Raw genomic sequence first — 19,119 nt, 5'->3', positions numbered from 1 at the left:
TGCTGGCAGAGAGCAGGGCTGAAGTACTTGGCTGAGTTGTCACCGTGGTTAGAAAAGCTGTGATGACCTTTTGAAAGGAGAACGGAACTGAAAATCCTTTTGGTTCAAGAAACTCGAAGTAGCTGGAAAGGAGTAGTGAAGATTAAAAAAGAAGTTACCAGCTGGGCATAGTGGCTCACACCTGTAATCCCAGCACTCTGGGAGGCCAAGGTGGGTGGACTGCTTGAGCTCAGGAGTTCAAGACCAGACTGAGCAAGAGCAAGACCTCGTCTTTACTAAAAAAATAGCCAGGTGTTGTCTATAGTCCCAGCCACTTGGGAGGGTGAGGCGAGAAGATTGCTCCAGTCCAAGAATTTGCAGTTGTTGTGAGCTGTGATGCCATGGCTCTCTACCCAGGGTGATAGAGTAAGACTCTGTCTCAAACAAACAAACAAACAAAAAGAAGTTACCATTTGCTTAATAAATGCCTGGACAGCAATTGCTACATGCCATGCCCTGTTCCGATTACCTTAATAAAGCACATCAGATAATCCTTCAAACACCCTATGAGTGGGTCCTAGATGAAGAAACTAGGCACAGAGAGGTCGAGTGTCTGACCAAGTCCACACAGCTAGTAAGTGGCAGAGCTGGGATTTGAATCCAGGTATCCTGGCTGCAGAATCCAGGCTCTCATTATTTGGCTCCATTTTAATAGGGAGAATTTGATATAGTAATAAAAATTTAAGATTTTGAAGACTGTGTAGAAATAGGTAAAACGGGCTTATATGATATTAAATTAAAATTAGTTGTCAAATTACATGTGTGTTGTAATTGGTGAAGAACTATATATAGGGGATAAAAAGACTAGAAGAAAAAAACAGGAAAGGTATGCTAGATTGTGAGGTTATGGATAATGTCATCTTTTACTGATCTCATTGTCGACCTTGAACTTTTATTATTTGCATGATGTGTTAGTAATCACTAGAAACCATCTACAGGTTCACAAATTCTTACCCTTTCTCCCTTCTCTCTGAGGAACCTCACTCGTGTCTAAGAGCCACTTGTTCCACAACCCAGTCCTGTGTGTACAGGGTGGGTGTGTTTCCATCAAAGAACCTTGCCTAAGGAGTTCTGAAAATTGCATGATTCACAAATTTTAATACTTGCCTCGACAAAGGATGGGGTGTGTTCCTGTTCACCAGTCAATACATGCCCCCATGTGGCAGGAGCAGAAATACACTTTGAAACTACAGTATATAATTCTTAACCGCTTTAAAATTCAAGATGATGTACAGTTTCCATTTTGCACATAAATGGTAACCTTATTAATAGTTTTAGAAGGAACTGATATTTCAAATGCATGCCAATCTTGCACAAATCGGTGACTCTCGTACACATCGTTTGCTCTAAGTTGAAAGGTTTCCAGGCCCCTAGAGTGAGAATGAGCTCAAAGGGCATAACCTGAACCCAACCTCAGCATTTTCTCTGCCATGTTGAACACGATGAATGAGGTGCCTTTGATTCTTGTGACAGAGAACCCTCTCTGGGTTCTTAATGCACTCACATTCCACTGGCCTCTTAAATGCTTTTTTATTGATCACCTACTATGTGCCCTGGAGGATTTGAATATTTTAAACTCCAGTCATTTATATCCCAATTCATTCCTGGTTCCAGACTTACCTCTGCTGTGTCCCAGCTCAATGACCAACCCCTTCTGTGACTCAGTTTTCTCCTCTGTACAGGGACATGGTAAAATTACTTACCTCCCAGGGTGGTTGGGAGGACTCAGTGAGTGAATACATGTGGGGCTGGCTGGACTCTGGTAAGCGCTAATCTATACTAGGTTGTACTGTTGGGTAACTCTTATGAAACCCTTCTGCCTCCTCACAAAGGCTCCTACCTTGTTTATTGGTTTCGGGAGTACACAGAGGCTATCCTGTCTCAACAGGGAGTGTCTCCTCAGCCACATACTTTCTCAAGGTCCTCTGACCCTGCTCAGCCTCCCAGACTGTGCAAACATTGGGACTAGCACAGCCTGGTCTCCGATATCACAAGTCAGGGCCATTTACAACCTGCCAGGCCTGTGCAAAGTGGTCGATCTTGTTGATATCCCAGGTCAAGCCCAGGCAGGGGTGGAAACGGAGGCTGTATGTGGCTATAGGTCACTTTTCCCAAGGTTCCTAAGTGGAACAGGCAGAATCAGACAATCTGAGTCTTCACCAAGAGGTTCGGCTGACCGTCATTAGAGGCAAACTCTCCATCTACCGACAGTGCACTTGCAAAGTCCTGAAAATTAGAAAGGATGACGTAGTTTTATTTTTTTAAATAATAACACAGTAATTACTTGGAATAGGCACCATTAAAGCATTTCGCACACATTAACCCTTTCCAATCCAATTTTTCTGTCACTGCCATACTCCCAGCTGTAATTTATTTTGTGTGGGAAAGAGACTAATGGATTACTTATAAGTATTCTACAGTTTCAAAAGAGGAAAACATAAATATGAACTCACTTGATGATTCTGTTATCTATTTTAGGTTACATAAAATAATTAAGGTGTTTTTGTTTAAAAATAACAAAAAAACCATTATGTTAGGACCTTGCCCCAATATAGGATCGGAAAAGGTTATGAAGCTGAGGGAGATAGAGGTTAAATAACCTCTCCAGTGTTACTGAGGGCTCCGAGGCTCTGCTGTCTTATGGGCAAGCACACCAGACGGTCTGTGAACTTTGACTTTATTAATTTGCTGCCAAATAAAAACAAACTCAGATTTAGTTAAAAGAGACTTCATTCACAAGGATTATTGCAGTAGGGGAATGCTCTGACCTTAAGGTCTGAAGGTTAGGGTTTGCTTTTATAATTTTCTTTTATTTTTTTATTTATTATTATTATTTTTTATTGAGACAGAGTCTCACTTTGTGGCCCTCAGTAGAGTGCTGTGGCATCATAGCTCACAGCAACCTCCAACTCTTGAGCTTAAGTGATTCTCTTGCTTCAGCCTCCCAAGTAGCTGGGACTACAGGCGCCTGCCACAATGCTCAGCTTTATTTTTGTACAGACGGGGGTGGTGGGGAGTGTGGGGGTGGGGAGCTCTCACTTTGGCTCAGGCTGGTCTTGAACCTCTGAGCTCAGGGCAATCCACCTGCCTCGGCCTCCCAGAGTGCTAGGATTACAGGCATGAGCCACCACACCCGGCCAGGGTTTGCTTTTATAGAGAGGCATGGAGGAGGCTGGAGAGACCTGAGTGTTGGGATGGGATGCTTGAGGGAGGGGGCTACAATCAGACAGGAGAGGAGGGGATGACTCAGGCTGAGGGGCACCAGGACCCGGGGGAATGAGAGAATCTGCACCAAAGGGTGGTTAATGGAGATTTTGTTCCAATTGACCAGTAGAAACAAGAAGTTCAGCTAACGGCTTACAGGCAGAGAAAGGGAATTTGGAGGCTCTGGGTCTGCCTCGTCACAGGTGAACAAGGCGGGTATCCATGTGTCTCATCTAAGTCACATGGTGAAGGGGGTTCTTTGCAGGAAGCTGTTTCCTAGAACAGCTAGGAGGGTTCTAGAAGGGTGGGAGGTCGGGGGTGGGGGGGAGATTTCTTACCCTTTGTTATTTTCCAGGATAATAGGTTTGGGTAAAGTTCAACATTATCTAGCCCCTACTCTGTGCTAGGCTCTTCCTAGACATTTTTCTGAGAGAGTCAGGTCTTAAATTCATGAAACTGGTCAAAGGTCTACATTCAGGTTACGGTGCCCATAGCACAGTGCTTATAGCGCCCGCATACACCAAGGCTATCAGGTTTGAATCCGGCTGGAGCCTGCTAAACGACAATGACAACTGCAACAACAACCAAAAAATAGCCAGGCTGGGTGGTGGGCGCCTATAGTCCCGGCTACTTGGGAGGCTGAGGCAAGAGAATCACTTAAGTCTGAGAGTTTGAGGTTGCTGTGAGCTGTGACGCCACAGCACTCTACTGAGGGTGACATAGTCTCAAAAAACCCCCACAAAAACAAATTAACAAAATTTAAATTGTTAAACAATTTAAACAAAAACAAAGATCTACCTTCAGAAATGTCTCCCACCTCATTCTCTACTCAGAGAAAACAGGATCAAGATCAAAATATCTCTTCCGTGGTTTCTCCTGCTGCACTGGCTTCTTTCGTTCACTATAATGTTTTCTGTTTTTCTTTTCTTTTTTTTTTTTAACTAAATCATAGCTGTGTACATGAATGCAGTCATGGGGTACAGTGTGCTGGTTCTATATACAATCTGAAATATTTTTATCAAACTGGTTAACATAGCCTTCATGTCATTTTCTTAGTTATTGTGTTAAAACATTTATATTCTACATTTAGAAAGATTCACATGTACTCTTGTAAGATGAACTATAGGCATAGTCCCACCAATCACCCTCCTCCTCTCCCCTTTCCCCATATTTTTGGGCTATGTTTGGGTTATAGCTTTCATATGAAAGCTATAAATTAGTTTCATAGTAGGGCTGAGCACCTTGGATACTTTTTCTTCCCTTTTTTTCTTTTCTTTAGAGACAAAGTCTTAAGTCAGTCACCCTGGGTAGAGTACCATGGTGTCATCATAGCTTACAGCAACTTCAAACTCCTGGGCTCAAGCAATCCTCCTGCCTCAGCCTCCTGAGTAGCTGGGACTATAGGCATCTGCCACAATGCCCAGCTAGTTTTTTTTTATTTTTAGTAGAGATGGGGGTTTCAGTCTTGCTCAGGCTGGTCTCCAACTCCTGAGTGCTGGGATCACAGGTGTGAGCCGCTGCACCTGGCCCAGTAGAATGTTTTCAGTGTGCATCATGTAGCAGCAGGCATCAAAACATCATTCCTTTTGATTGCTCAATATGTAATATTTGTATTATTCCTTTGTAAGGATAAACCACAGATTTTAATCCATTCATCAGTGATGAACATTTGGTTAGTTTCCTTTTTCTGCTATTTCAAAAAATGTTGTTATAAACTTTTTTTTTTTTTGAGACAGAGTCTCACTTTGTCACCCTTGGTAGAGTGAGGTGGTGTCATAGCTCACAGCAACCTCAAACTCCTGGGCTCAAACAATTACCTTACCTTAGCCTCCCAAGTAGCTGGGACTATAGGTGCCTGCCACATGCCCAGCTATTTTTAGAGATGGGGTCTTGCTCTTGGTCAGGCTGGTCTTGAACCTGTGAGCTCAGGCTGTCCCCTCCCACCCACCCCCCTACCCCTCGCCTCGGCCTTCCAGAGTGCTAGGATTACAGGCTATGAACATTTTTGTACAGGTTTTTGCGAGCACACATGCACGTATGTTTTAATTTCTCTAGACCTTATACCTAGGAGCAGAGATGCCAGGTCCTCTGGTGACCCTGTTTACCCTTTTGACAAACTGCCAGATTGTTTTTCAAAGCAGCAGTAACCAGTTCATCCATAATAAGTAAAAAAACGATGGAGTTTAGCCTAGATGCCCAAACTGATTTGAGAAAGAAGGAAGATTATTATGGGGTTGTGGGGTGTCTTATATCATGAATATGAAGGAGGTCACTTGAGGTCCTCCAGAAACCGGGATGCTGTCCTGAGCCAAGGAAGCTGCTGTCTGCTGCTGGAGATACTGTCTGATATGAGCTTTTGTTTTTATCTGTGGCTTTGCCTGTTAATATTCCTCGGAAGACTTAGCCTATATCTCCATCCATACGATGGAAGGCAGCACCCTCACCCACCATCAGCTCTTGAGCCGAATATCCTCCTGGGTCAAAGAGTAATGAAGATTGCTTGGCATCTTGCAAGTAAGAATTCTACATTGCTGGGAGGGGAAAGCTGGCCAATCCCAGTCCAGTCAGTTGCAGTCAGGGGTGTAGTTACACGGGACAATTAGAATTGTGAGTACTCCTATGGGAAAGCGCCAGCTGTCAGCGTCACGGTAGTGGCACACACACAAAAGCCATTGAATTTATCCAAGTATTTTTGGGATGCGAGGCCAGAAGAAGGGCTGCAAAGAGCAGGGTTCATGTTCCTCGTGTTCCCCTGGATTTGGGGAGCCGATGATGGACTCCAGGTCTGAACGCAGGTGACAGTTCGCATCTCTTCAGGGGCAGCAGCTCCTCTGGGAGGATGGCCCTTTCTCGCCTTCCTCAGCTCCTTGGCAAGCAGCAGATGCTGTGGCTGGGTGTGTACGTGCTACTTAGAGCTGGGGCTGTGGCCTTCATCTCTGCACTGCAGAACGGTTCTCTCTGTGCAGAGGTGCATGCAGGCAGGCTGACAGGACACAAGCCTCGAAGGGGAGTGGGCGGTTTTAAAATCCATGGCCCCATCATGTCCAGCTGTGCCCATAAGAAGGCAGAGCATAGGTGTGGGGCGTCACCGCCTGGGGCAGCCTGTGGAGAAGCAGGCTCTGGGCACGCTTTTCATTCCAGCCTGGTTCTAATGCAGTCGTTTCGGTTAGTTACTATCCTTCCATGAGGACCACAGGAGGATCATCCTGGGGTTGGTGTCTTCACACTGCCCTCTGTTCACACAGATAAAAGAGAAGGTGGTTGGTCCAGTATGATGGGGAGTCCTGGGCTTGGATTTAGGAGGTAGCCAAGAGCTCTGCTCCATCCTTACCCTCTGTGACCTTGGCCTCTTTCATGTTCAGTATTTTTTTTTTGAACCTGTAAAATGTGAAAGATAATCTCCACTATGGGCATCTGGGGGAGTCCTTTCGTAGGACAGACTTGGCCAACAGTGATATTTAGGGGTTTCCAGGGAGTGACTGGAGAGCACAACTCTGTAGACCCAGAAGTTAGATCTGTCCAGCAACATGTCCATTTCTTCAGGGCAAAGTCCCTTTAGCTGAGTTCAAAAAACCTCAGTACATATATTATTATGTATTGGAACGAGGATTCTAACATGAATTTATGCCACATGACAGGTGCCTGCTTCAAATGGTACCAGCTCCTAGGCCAGGCCTAGGTGGGAAATTACATACACACAGCTAGTCGCTGGGCACCGATGTACTTGGAGATAGAGGAAGGAAGGAGATGGAACAAATGTTAAATTCAATCAATGATGGCGGCCAGGTGTGTTCATTTCATAACAGCGGCATCAGAAGGACAGGCGTGCCCACACCTCTTGCTCTCTCTCCGGCTGTGTTGCTGATGCCAGCTGCACTGACTTTCCTGTACTTACAGTATTGGCCAATCTCCATTGTAATAAAAAAACAAATTATGAAAGAAAAATAAGTACTTTCCTCTAGCAAAAGTGGGAAATATTACGGGAAAAAGCCACCCTCATTCTGCCTCTCCTCCTAGACGGAATGACTGTTGCCATTTTACTGTCTCTCCTACCAAATTCTGTCTTTTTTATTTCTGCACGTAGATAGCTGTAGAATTAGCTCTCCTTTTTATTTGCATTAAATTGGATTCTATTAATAAGCATTACTGTGACTTGTTTTGTTTTACTTAACAAAGTATCTTGGAGAAATATCCATGTCAGTTTGTATAGTTCTAGCCCATGTTTTAAAACTGCTGTGTCATATTGCATTGTCTGGCCCTTAATTTATGTAACCATTCTCCTATCCAGTGCTGTAAACATCATTTAGGTCTCTCTGCACATATGTGAATACTTCTCTAGGACAGATATTGAGATTTTTTGGGTCAAAGGCTATGCACATTTAAAATAATGGTAGATCTTCATCTTCTAGGCATTTATTGACAGCGTATGTGAATGCCTGTCTTCACTTTGGGGACAGTAACCCTCCTGGCCGGATTCCAGGCAGGTGTTGTTAGCTTGGAAGTGCGATTTCCAAGCTCTTCCAGATGATCCTTGAGTTGATTCTCCATCTGCACTTTGATTTTCCCTGCCTCCTGATTCTTGAGGGGGACACCTGACTACAGCCTCCGACTATCGACAAGGGAGATCTCCCAGGGCTTACAGGAAAGATCACATGCCCTGGCCAGGTCATTAAAACTGCAGAGACATGTTACTGTTATGCCTTTATTAGGATGTGGCTCAAAGGGTGATTTTTATGTCTATGTTATCTTCCACTTCGGAATTGTAAACATTTATGTTTACTTGTATAAAACATTTTCCCCCAGGTCCAGAATACCCCCCTGACTGGATTTGTTAATCTCCCATCTCAAATTCTGAGAGGCCTGGCACATATTTCCCACAGTACATAGTCTCTGTTTTCACAAAGCAATTGCACTTAGGGCTTTTTGTCTGGTTTCTGCTGTACTCTTATTTTCCTCTAGGATTCGTGCCTGTTCCATGGATTGGGGGACAATTTGGGCAGGTGAGACACACAGGTGGCCCTGAGCCTTCAACTTTTAAAATCCAGAATGAACTGGCCTCTGCGAGCAGCCTCTGCTGTGCTCTGTGACTCCACAAAGCAAAGCCAACTCCACACTTTTAGCGTGGAATGAATGTTTGGCTGAAGGCTCTGTGGAGTGTTAGAGGTTACGGTAAATACTACACAACAGAGATTAATTAAAATATTTGCTTCAGGTGTCTTGGTTTTCCTCCCAAGTTCCTCTTTGGCCACCACCTTCTCCAGACCATTCTTCCTCCAGGCCATTCCCCTTCTGCCTCTATCTGTAGAGGGAGAAATGGGTAAATCTTGGTTTCTCCGCTCATTTCCCCACTTAGCATACAAAAGAAATTACCCCAAGACCCCCTCTCTTCAGGGAACACGGTCAGTCCCAGACAACACACAATGTTTTCCTTATTAAACATTTCTCTTGTCACTTTGGTCTCACCTCACTCCTTATGGCCTTGACCCCTTGCAGGTGGCGATTCCGGAATTGGTCATGCTTTGTGCAAGTATCTGGACAAGCTGGGTTTCACAGTCTTCGCTGGCGTTTTGAATGAAAAGGGCCCAGGAGCAGAGGAATTGCGAAAAACCTGCTCCCCACGTCTCTCGGTGCTCCAGATGAATATCACCGACCCGGAGCAGATAAAAGATGCTGTCAGCAAAGTCACAGAGAAGGTGCAGGACAGAGGTACTGGCCACTTTCAGCTCCCAGTGCTCACGGTAGCTCTTCATCTTCCTCCCAACTTCCTACCCAACTCTGCTCCAGCCAGGCCCTCAGGGCCTCTCTGGCTGCTGATTGCCCCTGAGGACACCTGCACGGAGCCCTTGTCACACGTGGGGCCTTTATGGATATGAAGATGTTAGACATACTCAGACATGGGTCATCCACACAGGACTTCTAGAATTCTCCATCACATTCACTCCACCATCTACTCAGTCACTCTCCCGTGCATAAGTCCCCCTGCCCCCCTCATTGCTTTCCTTCCAGCAATATTAACATTTCCCCAGCGTGCTTGGGGGTCAATGTCCTGCCATACTCATCACCTTTTCTCTTCTCCCTCTGTCATAGCCAAGCTCTTTGGATCCCCAGAGCCCTGTTGCCACTTCTTTACCTCCCATTGGAGGGCAGCCCTCCCCACACCTCCCTCACTGCCTTGCCGCAGTGGATCAGCATTGTCCTGGAGACCAAGTTCTTGGCTTCTTTGCAGTACTTACACACACTCCCTCATTGGCTTTGGGGCCCCCAGCCCCCTATCACCCTCCTAGCTCTCTGATCTTTCTGTTTCTTCCTCTGTCTCCCCGTGGATATGAAAGCTGCTGAGGGCCTCATCCCCAAACTTACAGCCACATTTCCCGGACCGTCTCTGTTCCAGGGGGCCTCGATCCTGCTGTCCGTGCATTAGAATCACCTGGGGAGTGTTTGAAACGACCCAAGCTTGGGTCCAGGATGGGTGCCATAACTTGGCAGAGCTAATGCAAAATGAAAATGTGGGTCCCTTGTTAGAACAATGATTAAGAGTTCAGATGGTGCCAGCAGAGAATTAAACCACGTGCAAGGTCCTTCTGAGGTGCCAGTCCTCATGTGACTGTACAGATTCCCTACTCCAGAGCCTGCCCTGCCTGAGTACACTAACCCCTCACATCCAATTAAATCAGTATCCCTAGAACGGCATCCCAGGTGTCGGTCAATTTTGAAGCTCACCAGATGATGCTTTTGTTAGGCCAGGGCTGAGAAGTACTGGTTTATGCCAGTAACTTCCAAATCTATATTACCAACTGGTCCTTCTTGTCCATATCTGGACCTATGAGGTTGGACAATTAAGTTTTCAAACTCATCCTGGAAAAAGTGCTACATGCCTTACTGCTGAATATCACTACAGTCACCAGCTTGGCCAAGGGGAGAGTGCTTGGAAGCTCTGATGGCCATTCCAGAAGAAAGACTTCCAAATTTGCTTTGAGGGGTGGATGAGGTGCTGGTGTCAGTGCACAGCTTCCCAAGGAGAGTACTTGGAAGGTGACTGTAGTAGTTGTCAGTAGTGGGGTAGGTAGCACTCTTTCTGGGATGAGTTCAGGAATGCGTACATGTATATAAAATTATCCACTAATCATCTTTGCTTATATCCCAGAGTTTCAACCTCAGTGTGCCAAAACCTGACCTCACTGTCTTTTTTGCCTGCTGCCAGTCTGCAAATCAGTTTGCTCTTCTGTGTCCTAGGGCTCAGACACTGGCATTGCCACATAACCAGCCATTTAAGCCAACAAACCGGTAGAGGGGGAGACCCCCTGCTTACCCTCCAGCCCTGTACCCTCTTGGCCCAAGTCCTGTCAATTCTGCCTGCTGGATCTTTACTGTGCATTCTCTTCCCACCATGGCCTTCAGCCATGACTTAGTGCGAGCCGTCATCTCCCCTCAGATACCCCAACAGTCTACCCTGCAACTGGTCTTTCCTTCCCTAATGCTTTCCGAATGGAGAGTAATCCTCACGGCATGCACGCCTTACAATGTCGTCCACCTCCTGAAATCCTTCTGATACACAGAGCCTCCACATGGTGAGCACCTCCCACGAGGCAGACCTGCGGCAGGCGATGTGCACTGTCAGTGTCCCATCGGCCGTCTCATTGGTTCCCTAGCTGCCACCAAATAAAATCCTAGCAGCTTAACAAGGGTTAGAAGGCCTTCCTAGAACGGCGCCTGCCAAACCCTCAATCTGCAATACCTGCTGGTCCACGGAGTAAATCCTGAGGAGTTGCTGGACTCGAATGTACTGTTCATACCTCTTCACATCCCACTTCCTCGTACTAGGATATCCCTCCTGCCTCTCCTTCCTTTTCCTGAGGCTCCTGGCTTTGTGCAGTGGCAGACGCCACCTCCACAGGAGGTCTGGTTCCCACAGAGCGTCTCTTGCACGACCTCTCTGCTCATCCAGGTTGCGTTACTCGCATCCTGGTCCAGATGCTCCTTTCAGCGCCCACTCTCTCTGCTAGGTTCCTTCAGAACAAGAACCAGGATTCTTTCAGATAGATACGAGTGACACAACCCAATTCCAAATTGCTAAAGCAAAAAGGGAATGTACTTCCTTACATAATGGAAAAGGCCAGTTGGCTTCAGGTACAGTGGGATCCAGCCTCATGCACTGTCTCTGTTTCTTAGCTCTGCTTTTTCTTGTTTTAGCTTTATGTGAAGGCTTCCCACAGAGGCCGTGGGCCCTTGTGGCTGACATCCTTTATACAGCTGACGTTCCCAGCAAAAGCAGAGTCATGGTACCTGTCTCATTTGGTAGCTGAAAGATTAGTTATTATATAGACAACACTGAGAAGAGTCCCTAGTTGGAGGCAGGACTCAGCAAAGGCTCCTATTTTCCATTGTTCCCCATTCATGCAGCTATGTTTGTGTGTGGCTGTGGGTGCATTTCTGCAATGGTGTGACTCTCACCACGATAAAGGTACAGAACTATTCCATCGCCACCAGACTCTCGTGCTAGCTCTCACAGCCACATTCCCATACATGACCTCTGGCAATCACTAATCTGTTCTCTGTCTTGTTAACTTTGTTATTGAAAGAATACTTTTTATGTCTACCACCTGGTTTTGTATGACCTATGAGCTAAGAGTGGTTTTTACATTTTTAAAAGGTTAAAAGAAACCAGAAGAAGAATATTTTTCGACACATACAAAGTGTTTGGAATTCAAATGTCAACGTCCTTGTATAAAGTTTTATTGAAGCCTAGCCACTCCATTCATTTGCATGTAGTCCGTGGCTGCGGTGGTGCTGCTATGCTGTGGGGCCTGCAAAACTAAAACATTTGGCCTTTTATAGAACATCTGTAAACTATCTGGCTTTTTACAGGAAAAGTTTTCCAGCTCTTACTCTAGGACAGGTGTCCTCAAACTATAGCTTGCAGACCACATGCAGCCTGCCTGAGACATTTATCTGGCCTGCCAGGTGTTTTTGCTGCCGCTGCCTGTCCTGCTTAGCAGCGGACTCATCCCGGGGCCCGCAGTCCAGCCCTCCAACGGTCTGAGGGACAGTGAACTAGCCCCCTGTTTAAAAAGTTTGAGGACCCCTGTTCTGGGATATTCTCAAGCTGCATGTTGACTGGCCAAAGGTGTGCACCAGGTTGAGTGGATTAAACCCCATCTCTTGCTGTAAAGAGACGATCTCTCTGCTCATCACCATCCTAATAGTTGTGGAGGTCTTACTAAGCACCAGTGATTAATATATGTAAATGTAAGACCACAAATTCAGATATGCAGGAAATGTAATTTTATTTTAAGTAAATACTTAACTCTATTTCTTATTAAACAACTTTTGTTTGAAACACAGTCTCAACCTGTTGCCCAGGCTAGAGTGTCATGGTCTCAGCCTGTCAGCAATCTCAAACACAGGCTCAAGTGATCCTCCTGCCTCAGCCTCCTGAGTAACTGGGACTACAGGTGCCCGCTGCTACACTTAGCTGATTTTTCTATTTTTATTAGAGACAGGGGTCTCGCTCTTGCTCAGGCTGGTCTCGAACTCTTGAGCTTAAGTGATCTGGCCACCCAGAATTTGAGGATAACAGGTGTGAGCTGCCATGCTTGGCCAACTTACCTCAATTTCTATTTTGAACCACCATTTAAGTTATTATTTATTTATTTATTTATTTATTATTTTTGAGACAGAGTCTCAAGCTGTCATCCTGGGTAGAGTGCTGTGATGTCACAGCTCACAGCAACCTCAAACTCTTAGGCTTAAGTGATTCTCTTGCCTCAGCCTCCCAAGTAGTTGGGTCTACAGGTGCCTGCCAGAATGTCTGGCTATTTTTTTCTTGTTGTTGCAGTTGTCATTGTTGTTTTAGCTGGCTTGAGCTGGGTTCAAACCCGCCAGCCTTGGTGTATGTGGCCAGCGCCCTACCCACTGAGCTACAGGCATCACCATTTCAGTTACTTTGAGCACACCTCATTTCCTCCAGGTAGCATTTAAATCCCTAGGGATGGGACTTGTGGTCTGTGATGATCAACAGTTCATGCTGGCCTCTGCTTAGATGTCCAGTGCTGTGCCCAGTCCCCATGCTGGTTGCTCCTGCTACCTCCCTGCACAGTTAAGGCTGGTGCCATCCTTTCCAGCACTGAAACTCACCAGTTCCCGTAACACAGGTTCTCACCCTTAGGTCCTCAATAGGACTCTGGAGGGCATGTTATAATTCATCATGAATGCTGAGGTTCAACAATGCTTTCTGATCAACAGTTTCTGATCCAGCAGGTCTGAGGTGGGATTCAAGAATTTGCATTTCTAATAAGTGCTCAGTTGATGCTGATGCTGTTGGCTCGGGCCCATGCCTGGAGAACCACTGCCCACACCACACTGGGCTCAGGTTTCTCAGAGAATGTGTTTCAGGTCTGTCTAGCTAAATACATCCAGATCCTTGTTTCTCCCAGGTAAGAAGGAACCAGGTCACTCACCTCTCTCTATAGATTCCTGTCAACATGTGGAGTTTTCATATTACCTCTTTCCTACTACATAGGGTGGTGGTTTTATAAGCTTGTACATTGGAGTGGCCTGGGGACTTTTTAAACCAGCAGTTCTCAGCCTGTGGGTCGTGACCCCTTTGTTCCATTTGTAACAACGTGGCAATTAGGAAGGTTGAGAACCACTGTTTTAAACTCTAAATGCCCAGATTTCTTCTCGCCTCTATTCCAGTGTTTCTGAACTAAGATGCTGAGGTGTGGCCTGGGTGTTAGAGGTTTTTAAGGCTTCCCAGGTGATCTTAATGTGCATTAAGATCTCAAACCATTACTCGCAGGCAGCGGTTCTCCAAATGTGGTCCAAACCTGCAATACCCGCATCACCTAGGAACTTGCTAGAAATGCAGATTCTCAGGCCCCCACCCAGATACTAAAACAGGTGTGAGCCAGCAATCTGTGTTTGAACAAGCCCTCTTGGAGATTCTGAATGTGAGCAGCATGTCAAGGGTTGGGGCAGGGAATAAGACTCAGGGACCCTGTGAGGGACCCCGAAATCATCCCAGGTCTTAGCACTTCTCTGGTTTTCCTGCTTCTTTAGGGGATCTTTTATAGTCTATGGATAAGGAAAACAGGCTCTCATATCATCCTACCTGTTGTGAAGATACACTGTACGTGTGCCCTTTGAGAAAGAAATAGGAGGTAAGCTTTAGAGACTTCAAAGCCAGCTAAAGACTTGCTCCTGTCCACTTGCTATGCCATCCCTTCCCCTGTACAACTCATATCCAGCTACCTCAGTGTAGAAGAGGGTTTTGAGGCAATAGGGAAAAAACCTCCAAAAACTATTGCTTAGTATTTCACAAATTTTACTCTCCATCCAACTCTCCAAGGTAGGTAGTTTTAGGTATTCAGGGAGACTGAGGTTTGAGAGTTTATAATCAGCCTACAACCTAAATATCAAAGGGGTACGTCTGCCTCCAGAGCTTGAAGTGTTAAAAGATCTTCACACTCTCTAGTCCTGCCCCTCCTCAAAGCTGTTCCTTTCTGTCTTTCCAGGACTGTGGGCTTTGGTCAACAATGCTGGGGTCCTTGGCTTCCCGACGGACGGCGAGCTCATTCCCATGACTGAGTATAGACGGTGCATGACCGTGAACTTCTTTGGCGCTGTGGAAGTCACGAAAGCATTTTTGCCCCTTCTTAGGAAATCCAAGGGGAGGCTGGTGAATATCAGCAGCATAGGAGGTGAGTCAGCCTTTCCCCACATGGTCACGGGGGGCCTGTCGCAAGACACGGCTCACTGTATTCTTTGTGGGCTGAACAGGACAGCAGGGCACGCAAAGGCAAGGGTGGGGTAAGATTACATATATTCACTATTTACCTTAATACAATAAAACCTTTCTTTCCTTTCACATCCTTTCATGTACAGACTCTTACCTGCCTTCCAGCTCATCTATTCATTAATGGGGATTTAGGGTTCTTATATAACTTCATGACGTGACTGTCAACACACAAGCTTTCCTAGATTTGGATGGAAATCATGCATTTCAGGTAACGTCAGCACTGCAGGCAACCTATTTTCAACCCTTTGCAAGCGTCACATGCTCTGTTCACTTCCTTGTAAGATAAGGAGGCAAATACATACCTCCGTTCACACCCTCAGAGCTCCGTGTCTCAGCTGGCTGCCTACTAATGTTTACCGGGAGTTTGTCCCCAGCGTTGCACAGTCTCAACACTGCTGGGTCAGGATGTGCCAAGGGACCATTTGCCTCTTTCCATTTCCAAGAACAAATAGTCAATAACTTGAGTCAGGGGCTTAATAATCTCCCTTTCCGCAAACAATACCCACGGCTGTGATGTCATACCCTTTCTTCTAGGACAGACATTTTCAAACTGGGGTTCTTCAGGGCCTTGCTCAGCTTTGGGAAATGCCCATGGGTATTTTGGGGTCACTGCATGAGTGAGAGCTAAAGGGAGGGGTTCTGGACTCGAGAATCCTGCCCTCACCTTGGGGAACACCATCCCTCACTGTGGGGATCGATCAATGAATTGTAAGTAATGTTTTTTTGAATAAACGGCTTAAGTACAGGGTGTCCTATAAGTCACCATACACCCGGAAGATGGGAAATTATAGCTAAATGTACCTGTATTTACAAAATGTTCATTAGGAAGTTTTACAAAGAGGTGGCCAACATGTAGAGACTATTTCGTTAATATTTTGTAAAATTTTATGAGTGTTTTGTAAACAAAGGCACATTTAGCTACAATTTCCCGTCTTCCTTATATATGGTGACTTTGGGGACATCGGAACACCCTGTAGTTGTGTTTTTTGTTTCTTTGTTTGGTTGCTTGGTTCTTGCGGGTTTTTTGGTTTTGCTTTTTTAAAAATAATGTGAATAACAATTCTGAAGAGTTTCTTTCAGGGGGGATTCTGCATTTTCTAGATCATTCTTGTCTTGCTCATCACCTTACTGACTCAGTAACTTCCTTGAGACTGACTATTCTATATTTTTGACTAGAGTCACTAGTTGGCCTGAGGCTTAAGGGAGGGAGGGGACGAGAGTCAGGGAAAAAGAGAGAGGGAGGAAGACCATCCCTCCAGGAATCTCCCTCTAGGAGGATTAAGAGCAATGAGCATTATATTTTAACTTGCATGAGAACCCCAAAGTATTTCCAATTCCTTCCCACCTTGCTAATGCTAATAAATCTCAAGGAAACACAGGTGCAATATTTTATCCTTATCTTTGTTCTGAACTTAGCCCTACAGAGTAGACTTCTGTGGAAGACTTCTCCTTTCTCAATTCCTTGAAACTATCCGGTATATTTAGGAAAGTCTCATTTATTCAACCAATATAGTAGCACCTCCATAGTTGATCACCACCCTACACTGGCCATCTCCTTACCTGGTCCTGATTCTCATAGACAGGACACGCACCACATGCATGTGTCAGTATAGTAGGCCCAGTTCCTTATGTTGACCTCTGTCTGTTGACCAGCTTGTTACAGTCCTTGACAGCTCACTTACAGGGATTCCACTGTATTTACTAAAATAACTGATCTTTGCCTTGTCCTTGGCAGACTGACAAGGATGTTTTTCCTCTTTTCTCTCTTTGTTCTTCACTTTAAACAGCTCCTTCATAGATAAGATTTTACTTCAGTTGTTGCAAACGTACAAAGTATGTACTTTAGGCCCAGTGTCTGGCCTGTGGTAGAGCTCAATTAATAAATGAAGAAAGGCAAGGCTGTGAATGAGTGTAAAATGAAAAAACAGATGAATGGAGGGGGAGCGAAGAGCTTAATATCACAGAGGATGTCCATTCGTGCACCGTCAGTGTGGCCTCTAAAGGTCTTTCTAAGCCAGAATTTCTTAATCTGTTGTCCTAAATTTCCATTGAAGGGAAACTTTGAATTTTAAAATAAATCCCACCTCTCACTCTTATTCTTACCCTCTGGTTGTGCAAATGCTTTGCCCTCAGCCTTGCTATGTCTATCTCATTTTCTTAGGATCATCACCAAGTTAACCTGTCTGAAACAAAACCTGCTGCCAGCCCCCCAGGGCTTGCTCTCCGAGTTCTTTCTGTCTGTGTGGTCTTAGTTCCAGAGCTTTGAGCTTTCTCGGACTAGCTCTTCCCCGTGCCTCTCTTGTTCTTCTCCCGCTCAGTCACATTTCTTATGTCACAGAGAGACTCTAGAAATAAGGTCATTTGTAGGACTCAGGATCCACCCAAGGCTTTTTGTAAAGTTGTTAAAACAATGGTAAGAAATCAGAGGAGATGGGAGACAGATGTACTCAAAAGGGCGGGGAGTATGTTCGAAGACTGAAATTAAGTTCTTAAATGATGACAGTTTCCTCCTGTGTTAGTTTGCTAGGGCTGTCTGGAAAATACCAAGACTGGAAGCCTTAAACAACAGAAATTTCTTTACTCACAGTTCTGGAGGCTGGAAGCTGAAGATCAGGGTGTCAGCAGCAAGAAGTCTCTCTTTTTGGCTTGCAAGTGACCACCTCCTTGCTGTGTCCTCAAGTGTCATCCCTCTGTCTGTGTGCTGGCATCTCTGGTGTCTCTTCCTCTTCTTATAAGAATGGCAGTCATACTGAATAAGGGTGCCCCACCCTCATGACCTCATTTAACCTCAATCACTTTTTTAAAGGTCTGTCTCCAAAGGCAGCCATGTTCTGAAGTCCTGAGGGCTAGGACTTCAACATATGACTTCTTGGTGCAGGACACAAGTCTGTCTCTAGCACTTTCTTTGATGAGGAATCAGGGAATTGAGCAGAAAACACAACAGGGACTCTGTAGCACTTACTGGAGAGTTTTGTAAAATAACAGAACAAAGATTTTGGGCAGGAAAACAAAAGCTAGACTGTAACATGAGAATTAAGAAAATCAAGGCATGTGTAAAAGGCAAAATTTATAACCAACAAATTCACAGAAATTAACATCCAATGTGATGGTGACTTGTTGATGTATCCACTTGACAAAATTAATGTCACAGCAATTTTGGAAAACATGCTTATTTGAGAGTTCATCACTGGTATCTTTCTCATTTTGAACCAAGGAGCATGGAGGGAGGGAAAGGCAGTCAGTTGCTACTAAGGGTTCTCCAAAAGGTGCACACAGCTGCCCTTTTCCAACTTGTCTTCTATCCTTCAGCCCCCTGTCACTCAGCAGCTCCTAGGTGGATAACCCCAACAGGCCACTTCTTCCAGATTTGACCAGGCTTACTCCCGGATAACATGTTTCTCATCCCTCCCATACAAATAGTGTAGCTCTTTAACCTAGATCCCAGCAAGACAGTAAATAAATATTTGACCAAGGCTCAGAGGAATCAGGAGGCAGCTCTTTGATTGATTGTACAAAGAGTGTTTAGAAAATCTCTCCGTTTGAGAGATCTGAAAGCATTTTCTGGCTGGTTTTCCTCTTTAGAAATCGCAGAGTAAACACTTGTGTACAGTTGCGTGCTGTGCTTGGATGAGAACAGTTGAAAACAAACCGTTCTAAAATGACTCAGGCCTTAGGGATTCTGAGACAATAGTGGTTTGAGTCTTACTCTTCAATTGCTAGCACGGTGACCTGGGGCAGCCTACCTCACTTGTCTATGCCTCTAATTCATCATCCGTCAAGTGGGGGTGACTTTGCTCTTGAGTCTAGTGGACCTCAGCGTTACTGATATTTTTCTATTGGGGTGGGTAGGATAATTCTCTCTGTGGGGACGGTTCTGTGCATTAGGGGTGTTAAATGGCATCCACGCTTTCTACCCATTAGATGCTGGTAGCACCCACCCCCTATTTGTGACAGATCTTCAGACATTGCGTGTGTCTACTGAAGGGCACATGTCTGGTCTTGGGTGTTGCTTTAAATACATTGTGGCTTCTGAGGGCTTGGCATAGTGCTGGCACATGGAAAGTACCCTAGTAAAATGA

General features: G+C 45.3%; 1 protein-coding gene across 1 annotated transcript in view; it reads left to right on the top strand.

Annotated features, from left to right (window-relative positions):
* Window positions 1–19,119, top strand: part of HSD17B2 (hydroxysteroid 17-beta dehydrogenase 2) — a 44,678-nt gene that overhangs the window by 11,737 nt on the left and 13,822 nt on the right. The window contains exons 2-3 of the mRNA XM_003791301.3: window positions 8,737–8,949; window positions 14,757–14,942. Coding sequence (XP_003791349.1) covers window positions 8,737–8,949; window positions 14,757–14,942 — 399 coding nt within the window. The remainder of the gene's footprint in view (window positions 1–8,736; window positions 8,950–14,756; window positions 14,943–19,119) is intronic.

This window comes from Otolemur garnettii, unplaced genomic scaffold (genome assembly GCF_000181295.1).
Source record: "Otolemur garnettii isolate 467f Iridium unplaced genomic scaffold, OtoGar3 scaffold00047, whole genome shotgun sequence".
NCBI lineage: Eukaryota > Metazoa > Chordata > Mammalia > Primates > Galagidae > Otolemur > Otolemur garnettii.
This window is presented reverse-complemented; position numbering and strand designations above follow the sequence as displayed.